General features: G+C 43.1%; 1 protein-coding gene across 9 annotated transcripts in view; it reads left to right on the top strand.

Moving 5' to 3' along the window:
- The window catches only part of tpk1 (thiamin pyrophosphokinase 1), a 439,182-nt gene that overhangs the window by 215,782 nt on the left and 208,442 nt on the right, over positions 1-14,958 (top strand). For 8 of the 9 annotated variants that reach the window (XM_068011462.1, XM_068011518.1, XM_068011480.1 and 5 more), the window contains one exon: positions 3,347-3,419. In XM_068011462.1, coding sequence (XP_067867563.1) covers positions 3,347-3,419 — 73 coding nt within the window. Of the gene's footprint in view, positions 1-3,346; positions 3,420-4,510; positions 4,531-14,958 lie in introns of those variants that run through there. The other variant, XM_068011528.1, reaches the window with a different exon arrangement.

The raw sequence follows: 14,958 nt of genomic DNA on the forward strand, positions 1-14,958 counted from the left end.
CTGGCAGATCCATTGTGTCAGTCTGTTCCTGCCCCACTGAACTTATTTCTTCCTATCTTGACTCTATCTTTTCTCTGCTGGTCCAGTCTCTTCCCACCTACATCGGTGACTCTTCTGACGCCCCACGTCATTTTGACAATTTCCAGTTTCCTGGTCCCAACCTCCTCCTCTTCACTATGGACGTCCAATCGCTCTACACCTCCATCCCCCACCAGGATGGTTTGAGGGCTCTCCGCTTCTTCCTGGAACAGAGGCCCAACCAGTCCCCATCCACCAACACCCTCCTCCGCCTGGCTGAACTTGTTCTCACATTGAACAACTTCTCCTTCAACTCCACGCACTTCCTTCAAGTGAAAGGTGTCGCTATGGGTACCCGCATGGGTCCTAGTTATGCCTGTCTTTTTGTGGGATATGTCGAGCATTCTTTGTTCCAGTCCTACTCAGGCCCCCTCCCCCAACTCTTTTTCCGGTACATTGATGACTGTATCGGTGCCGTTTCCTGCTCCCGACCCGAACTGGAAAACTTTATCAACTTTGCTTCTAATTTCCACCCTTCTCTCACCTTTACATGGTCCATCTCTGACACTTCCCTTCCCTTCCTCGACTTCTCTGTCTCCATCTCTGGGGATAGGCTGTCTACTAATATCCATTATAAGCCCACCGACTCTCACAGCTACCTCGACTACACTTCTTCACACCCTAACTCCTGTAAGGACTCCATTCCATTCTCCCAGTTTCTCCGTCTTCGACGCATCTGCTCTGATGATGCTACCTTCTATGACGGTGCTTCTGGTATGACCTCCTTTTTCCTCAACCGAGGATTCCCCCCACTGTTGACAGGGCCCTCAACCGTGCCCAGCCCATTTCCCGTACCTCTTCCCCTCAACCCTTCCCCTCCCTCCCAGAACCGTGACAGGGTTCCCCTTGTCCTCACTTTCCACCCCATCATCCTCCACCATTTCTGCTACCTCCAGCGTGATGCCACTACCAAACGCATCTTCCCCTCCCTTCCCCTGACAGCATTCCGAAGGGATCGTTCCCTCCGCGACACCCTGGTCCACTCCTCCATTACCCCCACCACCTCATCCCCGTCCCATGGCACCTTCCCCTGCAATCGCAGGAGGTGTAATACCTGCCCATTTACCTCCTCTCTCCTCACTATCCCAGGCCCCAAACACTCCTTTCAGGTGAAGCAGCGATTTACTTGTACTTCTTTCAATGTAGTATACTGTATTCGCTGCTCACAATGTTGTCTCCTCTACATTGGGGAGACCAAGCGCAGACTGGGTGACTGCTTTGCGGAACACCTCCGCTCAGTCCGCAAGCAGGACCCTGAGCTTCCGGTTGCTTGCCATTTCAACACTCCCCCCTGCTCTCATGCTCACATCTCTGTCCTGGGATTGCTGCAGTGTTCCAGTGAACATCAACGCAAGCTCGAGGAACAGCATCTCATCTACCGATTAGGCACACTACAGCCTGCTGGACTGAACATTGAGTTCAATAATTTCAGAGCATGACAGCCCCCCATTTTACTTTCATTTTTAGTTTTTTCTTTTTTTCTTTTTCACATTTTTTACAACCTTTTTTTGCATTTATTTCATTTCATAGTTTGTTCAGTTTGCTTACCCACTGTTTTTTTCAGGTTTGCACTTGCTGCTGTTCAACATTCAGTCCGTTAACACCTTTTCTGTACTAATGCTTTGTCTTTCAACACACCATTAACATATTGTTTGCCTTTGCTCCATGACCTTTTGGTCAGCTATGTGGCCTTGTCCAATCTACACCTTCTCCTTTGTTAACTCTTGCCCCACCCCACCTCACTTGCTTATAACCTGTGACATTTTTAATATTTGTCCGTTCCGACGAAGGGTCACTGACCCGAAACGTTAACTCTGCTTCTCTTTCCACAGATGCTGCCAGATCTGCTGAGTGGTTCCAGCATTTCTTGTTTTTATTTCACTCAGTGGTTGCTCTGTGTTGAATGTATTGATCTCAGATGTTGTAGGAGTAGGTTTGCTACGTCGGCCTCAATACCCATTGGTCAGAGAGGACAAATCCCTCCTGGTTCTCACTCCTGATTGCTCTTCAATATGCCCTGCTGAGAACATCTGTATGAAGACAGAATGAGGCTGAGGCTAGGTGTGCACCAGTCACAGAGAATTAATTTTCTAATGTTTGCAATTTGGTGGATTTGTAAAGGAGGATAGATTTTAACTTTGACCAACAGACAGCAAACAGTCAGTTGCAGATTGGTTGCTCATTATACATCCTGTCAGTGGAAAAGTAAATTGGGAGGCGTCTATAATGGACAGCCAATCCAGTACCACCGGCTTTATGTCTGGCAGTGCAAGATAACATTTACCTTCGAATCAAAATTTGATGTTGAATTCATGTGATTTTTATGTTCCAATATGGAAGATAAATGTGTTAACTGGTTTATATTGTTCATACTACTGTTAATAATTTGAAGCATTCCTGGAATCATGATCCTTCACCTATCCTGTTTATCTTCACTTTGGAGGAATGGTGCACACATAACCTGAGGGCATAGTTCACAGGATTACCCTCAACTTGGATAGCATTGGTTTTCTAGAAGGTTGCAGTAGTTAACCTTAAACATCAACCCCCCCCCATTATTGCTCATGCAGTATTTTCATTGGCGTTGCTATTCAGAAGGTTATGAATAGGCATTTATGCATGCCAATATAGAGAATTAATAATAGATGCTATTTCTGGACATGCCTATGGAGGAAATATAATGTTTTACTGTGATTGGTTTTGTGTAAATTCTATTTGCTCTGAAATTCTTTTAAAAGGCTCTGTGGGCATTTATCGCCTACACATAGTGAAGAAAAACAATGGAATTCTTATCACAAACCATTTGTGTTGAACTACTCTAGACAATGTATCCATTTCAACAAGTGTTTTAAATTGCACAAAGTGGTAGCGAATTGTATTATAATTCTATAAAATTACAATGTAACTCATTTGATGATGAAATGTTTCTCTACTTCATATTAATGTTAAATAAAGGACACTTTAAATTTGAAATTGCAATTTCTAGCCTCTGTCTAGATCACAGCAGCCCTCGGAACATTTTATTTCTTATTACATGTCAAAAAACGTCTTGTTTGTGTAATTTCACCTTCAATGTCCGAAGAAAATGTCACTTTAATCAGTTAGGTGCCTGATCCCATCTATAATTTGTTGACTAGGGTAGAAATACAAGTGAAAAATTCCAGTTTCCCATAGATCTGCTACTTTGAATTTGGCTTCTTATGCACCAGATTTTTTTTTGTATAAGTAAACTATCATGTTAAGTGGTTGTTTCTGTTACCTGTTCTAGATTTCTGCCTCATTTCATCAGTGGAGATTTTGATTCTATTAAACCAGAAGTAAAAGAGTTTTACAAAGTCAAGGTAAAAGACAGCGTTCTTTTGGTAATCTAATTATAATGCACCGAATAATATAGCATTGCTTGCTTTGAATTAGCCCTCTAAATGTTGTTAATTTTGTGATTAATCTAATTTGTCATGAATAATATATTTGACAGTTCACCTGGATAGGAATGATCACTGTTAAGGGTTGGCATATATCTATTTTTTTTTTTAAGTTTTCTGACTTGGAATGCCGGTTGATCATTACGATAAGAAAAGTTAGATAGAAGTTGGGGAAGGAGTTTTTTTTTAAATAACTTATGATGCACCAGTAACAGCTTATTTTTGGCATACCTAAATGTTGCTGGCCTGTCAGCAGAAACTTAAGCTATCTGATCACAGAGTAGCTCATCATTATCAATATTTTATGCACTTTACCTCTGCAAATGAGGGGCTGTGCTAGTGGGAAATACACAAAATGGTGAGAAAAACCCACCTTTTAGTAAAGTTAAGACAACTTCTATCCTGACAATGGAACTACAAAAGTGGGGAGAGACAATTTTAGGAACCGAAGAAACCTTTTCAAAGCTACAAAGAACAAGCTAAAGGATGGGATTGTATAAAGTGAAAAGTTAACACAAATCCACCAGATACAGAAAACAGAATAATGACCTCACAAAATGAAAACTGGGACACAACCTTAAATTGAAAACATTATATGTTTGATACTAAAGATTACCTTGGAAATCTCTGGCCAAACAGAAAACTATCAGATCTCAACTCCATGTGGAGTTAACACTGATGCCACATACTTCGCTGAGAGTCTGGTAAGTTGTACAATCATTTTCATGTACTTGACAATCATATAAAGCTTTTTGAATTGTTTTTCTGAGTTCACTTTCAGTTTATGAAAACAAAATATTATGTCTGTAATGTCGCTCATACTTTTTTTGTTCATTCTTAGGATATGTGCTTTGTTGAGAAGGCTGGGCATTTATTGCTCATCCTTAGTTACTCTGAGAAGATGGCAGTCGGCCTGCTTGAACCATTGAGTCATGATTTGATACAACTGGAGTCACTTCAGAGAGCTGTTGAGAGTTGACCATATTGGCATGGGACTGGAGTCACATACAGGCCAGACCGGGTAAGGATGGTAGGTTTCATTCCTGAAAGAACATTAGTGAAACAATTGGATTTTTACAACTCTCAGCCAGCTTCAAGATCACTTTTACTGATAACAGCTGACAATGTCCAGTTTTCATTTAAAAAAAGAACTGCATTCAAATTCTCAAGCTGCCATGGTGCGATTTGGACTCTCGCTCTCTGGATTATTATTCCAGACCTCTGTGTTACTATTTTAAGTAATGTAACCAGTACAATACTGGACCTCAGTTTCAGAAGTAAATTTTAGTAAAAGTCTATCAAGTTCTTTTTTTCCAATTTGTTTTCTGGGTTTGGGTGGCACTGTCAGTGACTCATTTATTACCTGTCACTAGTTTCCTGAAGAAGATTGCAGTGGGCCTTTCCTTGAACCATTGCAGTCCTGTGCTGATGCGGCAAGTTGGTGTTAGGTAGAAAATATCATTATCTTGACCTAACAGCAATGGTGTATATATCCAAGTCATGATGGTGTGTGACTGGAGGGAAGCTTGGAATTCATGGTGTTCCCAGGATCTTGCTATTCTCAACCTTGTTGGTAGTAGACACACACGGCTTGAAATACTGTTGGAGTACATCTCTGCATTAAGGTTCGTCTGACAGCTATCTTCCCAATTTACTAACTTATGTTCGCCTGACGACGTTTACAGTTTTCTTCACAATTAACCACAATCCATCTTTTTGTGCTGTCTGCCAATTTTAATCTTTTATATTTATTGAGAAGACCAGTTGTCCCAGTACTAATCCCTATGGTGGTTTATTTCTCAGACTGGAAGGATGTAGCCATTAATTACAACTTCCTGCTTTCTCTTTCCTGTTTAATAAACTTCCTATTGCTGTGTTCATGTTCCTTTCAATGTTGTATATTTTTATTTTATCAACAAACTTTCTGCAAAGCGTCTTATCAAACACCTTTCAAAAATTTGTATATAATGTATTCAGTGCATTTCTTTTATGAAGATGCACCTTTATTTCCTCAAAGAACTCCAACACAACTTGTCTTTTACAAAATCAAAATACTGACAATGCTGGAAATCTGAAATAAAAACAGAAAATGCTGGAAATACTCAGCAGGTCTGGCAGCATCTGTGGAGAGAGAAACAGAGTCAACGTTTCAGGTCTGTGACCTTTCATCGGAACCCGTTCTGAGTATTTCCAGCATTTTCTGTTTTTATGTCTTTTACAAAGCTTTGCGAGTTTTCCATTATTAATTCTTGGGAGAGACTTGCAGCTGGTTGCAGCATCCTCATCTTGAATCTCTTGCCTGCATTGAGACAACCTTACAGCACATAGGAAATAGGAGCAGGAGTAGGCCATTCGGCCCCTCGAGCCTGCTCCGCTCTTCAATTAGATCATGGCTGATCATCAACCTCAAAGCCATTTTCCCGCACTATCCCCATATCCCTTGATGTCTTTAATATCTAGAAATCTATCTATCTCTGTCTTGAATATACTCAGTAACTGTGCCGCCACAGCCCTCTGGGTAGAGAATTCCACAGCTTCACCACCCTCTGAGTGAAGAAATTCCTGCTCATCTCCATCCTAAGTGGCCTACCTCTTATTCTGAGACTCTGTCTCCTGGTTCTAGATCCCCACCCCCACCCCCACCAAGCCAGGGGAAACAGCCTTCCTGCATCAACCCTGTCGAACCCTGCAAGAATTTTGTATGTTTCAATGAGATCACCTCTCATTCTTCTAAACGCAAGAGAATATAGGCCCCGTCTCCTCAATCTGTCCTCGTAGGACAATCCCACCATTCCAGGCATCAGTCTGATGAACCTTCGTTGCACTCCCTGTATGGCAAGTGTATTTTTCCTTAGGTAAGGAAACCAAAACTGTACACAGTACTCCAGGTGTGGTCTCACCAAGGCTCCATGCAATTGCAGCAAGACTGCTTTAGTCCTGTACTCAAATCCTCATACGTCCTATTGTTAGTTACTTGTGAAGTCTATTCACCAGGAAACGATTCTAACCTCTCTCTTTTTCTCCCCAGGCTGTGTCTGAAGAAAAACATGGAATTCTAGCAAGCACCTATGACCAAGTAACACGAGCAAAGCCATACTGTCACTTACTATATCTTTCATTGGCTCAGAGATATTCACACAAGTTGAGTTAGGGATTGAACCAGAGGTCAGTGCACTGGGTGGCGCACAGAGCGTGAGTGAGCAGGAACAGCTTCTGGTGACTCATGAGAAGGAAAACATTGCAGGCTGGAGGGTGAGGTTGCCTACGTAGCCTCTTGATATAACAGCTGGGTGATCTGAATCTCCTAAATCCTGATTTTAATAAAATGATGCTGGAGAGCATCCAAAGTTGACGTCAACATTGGGACTTGTGCCAAACTGTGCAGAAAGTCAAAGGCTCAATTGGTTTTATGTGCAGGACATTGGATGATGGATTCACATGCAGCCCATCGGGGGTCATGTGACAGCTGCAGAAACATGTGCAGCACATGCTCCATTTCAAACAGCCAAAGAGGAGATTTTGTTTCTGCAGTGGATGTGCAGATTGCGGTCGTAGAGGCCGAGAGAACTAGATTGTTGAGTGCTGTCTCCTGGCCCTTGGGGCTGAGCTTTAAACTTGCATCACGAAGAGTTTCACAGATCTTATTTGGAATTTCAAACCCCACAGAAAATGGCACAAAGGTAGATGTCAACGTAGTTGGTAACGTCAAAACAAACCCTCCAAAAGCAGTTAGAAATACGTTTGCAACTGATGCTATGAACTTCAGTCCTTCCATTCCCAAATGATTGCTAAGATTTCTACCTTTGTGTCTATCTATCTGGCAAATATAAGTGCATTTTCAAAAACAGCAGTCTGAAGTGAAGGTTGTGTTCCTGAGAAATGATAGCAGAAAAATGTGATGGGAAAATCCAAACTGTAGAGTCCAAATCATATATTTCATCATTTGTCATTTATAGATCTGGTTAAAATTCCTACCTACTTGAGATTTTGGCACATAACATATTACGAAGTGTATATCTAAATTATGGTTCTGCTATACATTTCAGTTCTTCCTGGATTGCTTTCTTCAATGTTCTTTTGCTGCAGCAATGAGTCACAGCAATAGAAATGTGGACTCCCGCTGTGACAAATTATTAAAAGATACTGCTTTCAGAGCATTAACTAAGGATGTACTGGTGACTGAATATAAGAAGTAAGTCCAAATCCACAAAGCTGAATATAGTCTACAGATGAGAATAACAAAGAATTATTCAACAATCTGTACTCCTACATAAATTGATATTTTCTTTTAATCGGCAAGTGTCTTTGACTGCCATGTGATGGAGACATAAAGTTGTTGGATGTTTGTTTGTTGAAATTCCTGTTAGAATAAGCTTTTCAGAGGGATACAAATTCTGTATTACATATCTGTTTGTCCAGTAAGCAATGAACTGATTTTGAGGGGGATGAAATGAGTACAATTTGGGTATGAAAGCAATCTTGTTCATGTAAAATGGGTGAGAATAAGATTTTTGGAAATCTCTTCTGTTTATCCTCTTAATACAGTGTTGGCTAATTATCCGTCTGTTAAGTCTCTGATCGGCTAGATGTATTAGCCTCTTCATAAGGTCTTATGCACATTGCCATGCTGTGTTACTTTTACAGCCCTTCATTTCTGTTCGTGCTGGGATAGCAATATTGCTTCAGCTTCTCTTTAAATTCATTCATGGGATGTAGGGTTCACTGGCAGGCCCAACATTTGTTGCCCATACTTAATTGTTCTCGAGAAGGTGATGATGAACTGCATTCTCAAATCGCTGTCATCCATGTGGTGAAGGTAGTCCAACAGTGCTGTTCGGTAGGGAGTTCCAGAGTTTTGACCCAGTGTTGATGAAGGAACATTGGTATATTTCCAAGTCAGCATAGTGTGTGATTTGGAGGGGAATTTGCAGGTGTTGGTGGTCCCATGCATCTGCTGCCCCTGTCTTTCCAGATGGTAGCAATCACGGGTTTGGGAGGTGCTGTTTAAGAAACCTTGGTGAGTTGCTGCATTTTGTAGATGGTACACATTGCAGCCATGGTGGAAGGAGTAAATGCTTTTATGGAATGGTGTCAATTATGCGAGCTGATTTGTCCTGGATGGGGTCGCACTTCTTGAGTGTTGTTGGAACTGCACTGAAACAAGTGGACAGTATTCCAACACACTGACTTGTGCCTTGTAGATGATGGAGAGTCAGGATATGGCAGAATATCCAGCCTCTGACCTGCTTTTGTAGCCTCAGTATTTATGTGGCTGCTGCAGTTAAGTTTTTGGTCCATAGTCACCCTCAGGATGTTGAAGCTAATGCTGTTGAATGCCAAAGGGTGGTGATTACTCTCTTTCTTGTTGGAGATCGTCATTGCCTGGCACTTGTGTGCCACGAATGGTACTTGTCACTTATCATCCCAAGCTCAAACCTGAATGTTGTCCAGCTTTTGCTGTTTGCGGACACAGACTGCTTCGTTATTTGAAGAGTTCTGAATGAAACTGAACACTACAATCATCACTGAATATCCCTACTTCTGACCTTATTATGAAGGGAAGGTCATTAATGATGCAGCTGAAAATGGTTGGGCCAAGGACCCTATCCTGAGGAACTCCTGCAGTGATGTTCTGGGGATGAGATGATTGGCCTCCAACAACCACAACCATCTTCCTTTGTACTACAGCCAGTGGAGAGTTTTCCACCTGATTCCCATTGACTTCAGTTTTGCTAAGCCTCCTTGATGCCATACTCAGTCATATTCTGCCTTGATGCCAATGGTAATCATTCTCACCTCACCTCTGAAATTCAGCTGTTTTGCCCATGTTTGGACCAAGGCTGTAAAGAGGTCTGGAGCTGTTGGGTCCTGCCAGAACCCAAACTCAGAATCGGTGAGCAGATTATTGGTGAGTAAATGCTGCTCGATTGCACTGTCAAATGATAGCTTCTATAGCTTTGCTGGTTGGGGATAAACAGATTTGGCTGGATTGGATTTGTCCTGTGTTTTGTGGACTGGACATATCTGGGTAATTTTCTGCTTTATTGGGCAGATGCCAATGTTGCTGTCTATATATCACTGGCTGCCACCTTTGGGTCTGACCTGTCAGTGGGATAGGATATACCCAGTATTGGAGTAGGCTAGGATGTTGGCTGAAACTTGTGTTTCTGTGTGCGAGTCTGTCAGGTTGTAAAGCATCAAGATAGCATTTGGCCAAGTGTGGTATCAGGAAGCAAGAGTAAAACTGAAGTCAGAGTGAAAGGGGGGAAAATTCCTTACTGGCTGGAGTCATAACTAGCACAAAGGAAGTTAGTTGTGAACACGGCTTTTCCAATTTTGACACAAGTCCCCAAATGTTAGTGAGGAGGACTTTGTAGGGTTGACTGGGCTTTGTGCGTCTTTGTCGTGTTCGGTGCCTAGATTAATGCTCGGTGGTCCGTTTTTATTCATACTATACTTTTTTGTTGTGTCTTTAATATAACTGAGTGGCTTGCTTGGCCATTTCAGAAGGCAGGGTCTGGAGTCACATATAGTTCAGACTGAGTAAGGGTGGCAAAATTCCTTCCCTAAAGGGCAGTAGTGAATTAGATCGATTTTTTTTTCTAGAAGATTCATGGTCACCATGACTGCTGCTATCTCTTTAATTCCATGTTTGTTTAATTAACTGAACTGCCATGGGTGGGATTTGAACTCATGTCTCTTGATTACTAGGCAGTAACATAACCACTGTTCTACTGCACCTAGCGACCTAAATTACATGTGTACTCTTATAAACAACTGTGAAGTTTTCTGGTGTTGATGGAACTTGGTCCAAATGTGACCTGCAGTAATGGGATGATTATGCCACTTCAGTGTTTCAAATATTCACTTTGATTTCAGTCCTTTCTTCTCCAAATAATTGGCATAAAAACCTGACCAGCATGCAACATTTTAGCTGTATTTTATTGAGCAGTTGAAAGAATTTCTCTGCTTCCACATTTTTATGTGCTTTTTCTTGTAGCTGTCATCCATGGATGAAAGGACATGCATTCTGTTGCCAAGTTTCTGCCAGTACTGCTCTGAAACCAATTATTAGTACATGTATGAGAGCTGTCCTTGGTGACCTTTCAACTGTTTCCATACCTCCGGTGAGAATTGCCTGCTTTGTGATTGCTGCCTTTATTTGGTGGCATGATTGAGATCTGTAGCTCATCTGTCATTATGTTCGGTTTAAACCCATGCCTGTCCTATCTCTGGCAGACACTGTTGGGGTACCAACGTGCTATAGCTCAGTGCCAGCCCAAAGAAGAAAGTAGTGATTTGTGTTGGAACTGTATTTAAACCTAGATTACCCTTAATGTTGTATTTATTAACTATAACATTCCCTAAGTGTTCAAACTTTCCATTTCCTGAGTTGAACTTACCAGTTACGCTATCCTGATACGGACGCATTTGCACTGCAGCCATTGGTCTGGGACCAGCTGCTGAAGTTCACATTCCAACCAGGAAGAATCCTGTTTGGCTCCGACTTGGCTGTCCTGTTCAGGAAGAGCTCTGCTCATGACTGGATATACAATATATGCACAAAAGCTTTTTTCCAACAATTAGAAATTTAAATATTAAGTTTATACAAAAGTACTTAATTGAGATGACCAGAGGCGATGAAAGGCCCTAATTTGATAAAAATCTTTGTGTCTTTCTTTAGAGAGTGAGGAGGGGAGAATCCCTGCTCACTTTATTGTTTAAATTGATGTGATGTAGGTTTAAAAAGCTCCCAAGAGATCCAAAGCACTTTAGCACTTGTAGACCATGTTTTACACCACCCGAGAGTTACATTCTGTGCAGTATGACTACCACCTCCAGAGAATCTCAACTTAACTCATTCTGAGCTCAGGTTGAGCTCTGATTCCAGACTGAATCGTTGTAGAGTTATAATCACTTTGAATCAATACCAATTTTGCAGTGTAAATGTACTAGCTTGGTTCTGTTCGTAACATTCTTGCCTTTGAGGCAGAAGGTTGTAGATTCAAGCCCCATTCTTAGACTTGAGCATGTAGCCTGTGCTCTAAAGTCCTGCTACCTGACCTGAACTGACAGGACACCAACGACATGTGTCGGGTTCGGATTGGGTCAGGCCGCTCTTTCAAGTCCGGCCTTCATGCTCGGGTCGGTCCGGGTCGGATACACACAGTAAGAATTGCAGCTAAGTGTATAAAGGAAAAAAACTTAACTGAGCTGCGAGCATGGGATGTCAAGCAGGGAATCTCTTGAGTATGCGCAGTGAGCGTCTCCATGACATCATCATGCTCATACTGCAGCTTCCTGAAGATTGGGAATCGGAAGGTAAGTAAAGAGAACATTGCGGTGGTCGGGTTGAGCTCGGGGGGGAAAATGGAGGGACTCGGGCCAGGTCGAGCTCGGGTCCGATGTGGTTCAGGTCGGGTTTTTTTTTTGTGACTTGAGCAGGCCTTTACTGTGCTCATACTTCAGTGCAATAGGAAGAATGTCTGCATTGTTGAGATGCTGTTTTCTGGATGAAACTATCTACTTATTCAGGTGGATGTTGATTCATGATACTTGTTTAAAAGGGAACAGTGAGTTTTATGAGTGCACTGACCAACATTCATCCCTCAACCAATGTCACCGATACAGATTAACTGGTCATTAAACTTCATTGCTGTTTGCGGGATCCTGCTTGCTTATAAAACAACAGCTACTGCATTTCAAAAAGTAATTCATTGGCTGTGGCACGGTTTTGACAGTCCCAAGTCATGAAAATGCAAGTTTTTTTTTTAAATGCCCCCTAAACGTTTGACTGCTCTTACTGAAATCTGGCTGGATTTATAACTACTTATTTTGAAGAATTATGAAAACAGGTGATGCATGATTAATGTATTTCATTTGCCATGAATGTTGCTCTTTAATGGTTATTGTTAAATGGTTTGTTCTATTTTATTTTCATGAATAGACTACTGAACCAAGCTTTATTATTTCATATAAATCTTGCTTCCAGGATCAGAGAAATGGAAACCATCTTCTACAAATCTGTGTCATATTTAAGCATGTTCCTGTGATAGAATTTTTCTTTTTATTCATTCATGGGATGTGGGCATCGCTGGCCAGGCCAGCATTTATTGCCCATCCCTAATTGCCCTTGAGAAGGTGGCGGTGAGCTACCTTTGTGAACCGTGGCAGTCCATCTGGGGTAGGTATACCCACAGTGCTGTTAGGAAGGGAGTTCCAGGATTTTGACCCAGCGACAGTGAAGGAGTGGCGATATAGTTCCAGGTCAGGATGGTGTGTGACTTGGAGGGGAGCTTGCAGGTGGTGGTGTCCCCATGCATTTGCTGCCCTTGTTCTTCTAGTTGGTAAAGGTCGCGGGCTTGGACGGTGCTGTCTAAGGAGCCTTGGTGCATTGCTGCAGTGCATCTTGTCGATGGTACACACTGCTGCCACTGTGCGTCAGTGGTGGAGAGAATGAATGTTTGTGGGTGGGTGCCAATCAAGCGGGCTGCTTTGCCTGGATGGTGTCGAGCTTCTTGAGTGTCGCTGGAGCTGCACCCATCCAGGCAAGTGGAGAGTATTCCATCACACTCCTGACTTGGCCTTTGTAGATGGTGGACAGGCTTTGGGGAGTCAGGAGGTGAGTTACTCGCTGCAGGATTCCTAGCCTCTGACCTGCTCTTGTAGCCACGGTATTTATATGGCTACTACAGTTCAGTTTCTGGTCAATGGTAGTCCCTAGGATGTTGATAGTGGGAGATTCAGCGATGGTAATGCCATTAAATGTCAAGGGGAGATGGTTAGATTCTCTCTTGTTGGATATGGTCATTGCTTGGCACTTGTATGGCATGAATGTTACTTGCCCCTTATCAGCCCAAGCCTGGATGTTGTCCAAGTCTTGCTGCATTTCTACACGGACTGCTTCAGTATCTGAGGAGTCGCGAATGGTGTTGAACATTGTGCAATCAAGAGCCAACATCCCCACTTCTGAACTTATGATTGAAGAAAGGTCATTGATGAAGCAGCTGAAGATGGATGGGCCTAGGACGCTACCCTGAGGAACTCCTACAGTGATGTCCTGGAGCTGAGATGATTGACCTCCAACAACCACAACCATCTTCCTTTGCGCTAGGTATGACTCCAACCAGTGGAGGGTTTTCCCACTGATTCCCATTGACCTCAGTTTTGCTTGGGCTCCTTGATGCCATACTCGGTCAAATACTGCCCTGATGTCAAGGGCAGTCACTCTCACCTCACCTCTTGAGTTCAGCTGTTTTGTCCATGTTTGAACCAAGGCTGTAATGAGGTCAGGAGCTGAGTGGCCCTGGCGGAACGCAAACTGGGCATCACTGAGCAGGTTATTGCTAAGCAAGTGTCGCTTGATGGCACTGTTGATGACACCTTCCATCACTTTACTGATGATTGAGAGTAGGCTGATGGGGCGGTAATTGGCCGGGTTGGACTTGTCCTGCTTTTTGTGTACAGGACATACCTGGGCAACTTTCCACATTGCAGGGTAGATGCCAGTGTTGTAGCTGTACTGGAACAGCTTGGCTAGGGGCACGGCAAGTTCTGGAACACAGGTCTTCAGTACTATTGCTGGAATATTGTCAGGGCCCATAGCCTTTGTAGTATCCAGTGCCTTCAGTCGTTGCTTGATATCACGCAGAGTGAATCGAATTGGCTGAAGTCTGGCATCTGTGATGCTGGGGACTTCAGGAGGGGGCCGAGATGGGTCATCAACTCAGCACTTCTGGCTGAAGATTGTTGCAAATTCTTCAGCCTTATCTTGCGCACTGATGTACTGGGCTCCTCCATCATTGAGGATGGGGATATTTGTGGAGCCACCTCCTCCAGTTGGTTGTTTAATTGTCCAACACCATTCACGGCTGGATGTGGCAGGACTGCAGAGCTTAGATCTGACGTGTTGGTTATGAGATCGCTTAGCTCTGTCTATCACATGCTGCTCATGCAGTTTGGCATGCAAGTAGTCCTGCGTTGCAGCTTCACCAGGTTGACACCTCATTTAGAGATATGTCTGGTGCTGCTCCTGGCATGTCCTCCTGCAATCTTCATTGAACCACGGTTGGTCTCCTGGCTTGATGGTAATGGTAGAGTGGCGGATATGCTGGGCCATGAGGTTACAGATTGTAGTTGAGTACAATTCTGCTGCAGCTGATGGCCCACAGCATCTCATGGATGCCCAGTTTTGCATTGCTAGATCTGTTCGAAATCTATCCCATTGAGCATGGTGGTAGTGCCACACAACATGAAGGAGGGTATCCTCAATGTGAATGCGAGACTTGGTCTCCACAACGACTGTGCGGTGGTCACTCCTACCAATACTGTCATGAACAGATGCATCTGCGGCAGGCAGATTGGTGAGGGCGAGGTCAAGTATGTTTTCCCCTCTTGGTTCCCTCACCACCTGCTGCATACCCAGTCTAGCAGATATATCCTTTAGGACTCAGCCAGC

This window comes from Heterodontus francisci, chromosome 2, assembly GCF_036365525.1.
Source record: "Heterodontus francisci isolate sHetFra1 chromosome 2, sHetFra1.hap1, whole genome shotgun sequence".
Taxonomy (NCBI): domain Eukaryota; kingdom Metazoa; phylum Chordata; class Chondrichthyes; order Heterodontiformes; family Heterodontidae; genus Heterodontus; species Heterodontus francisci.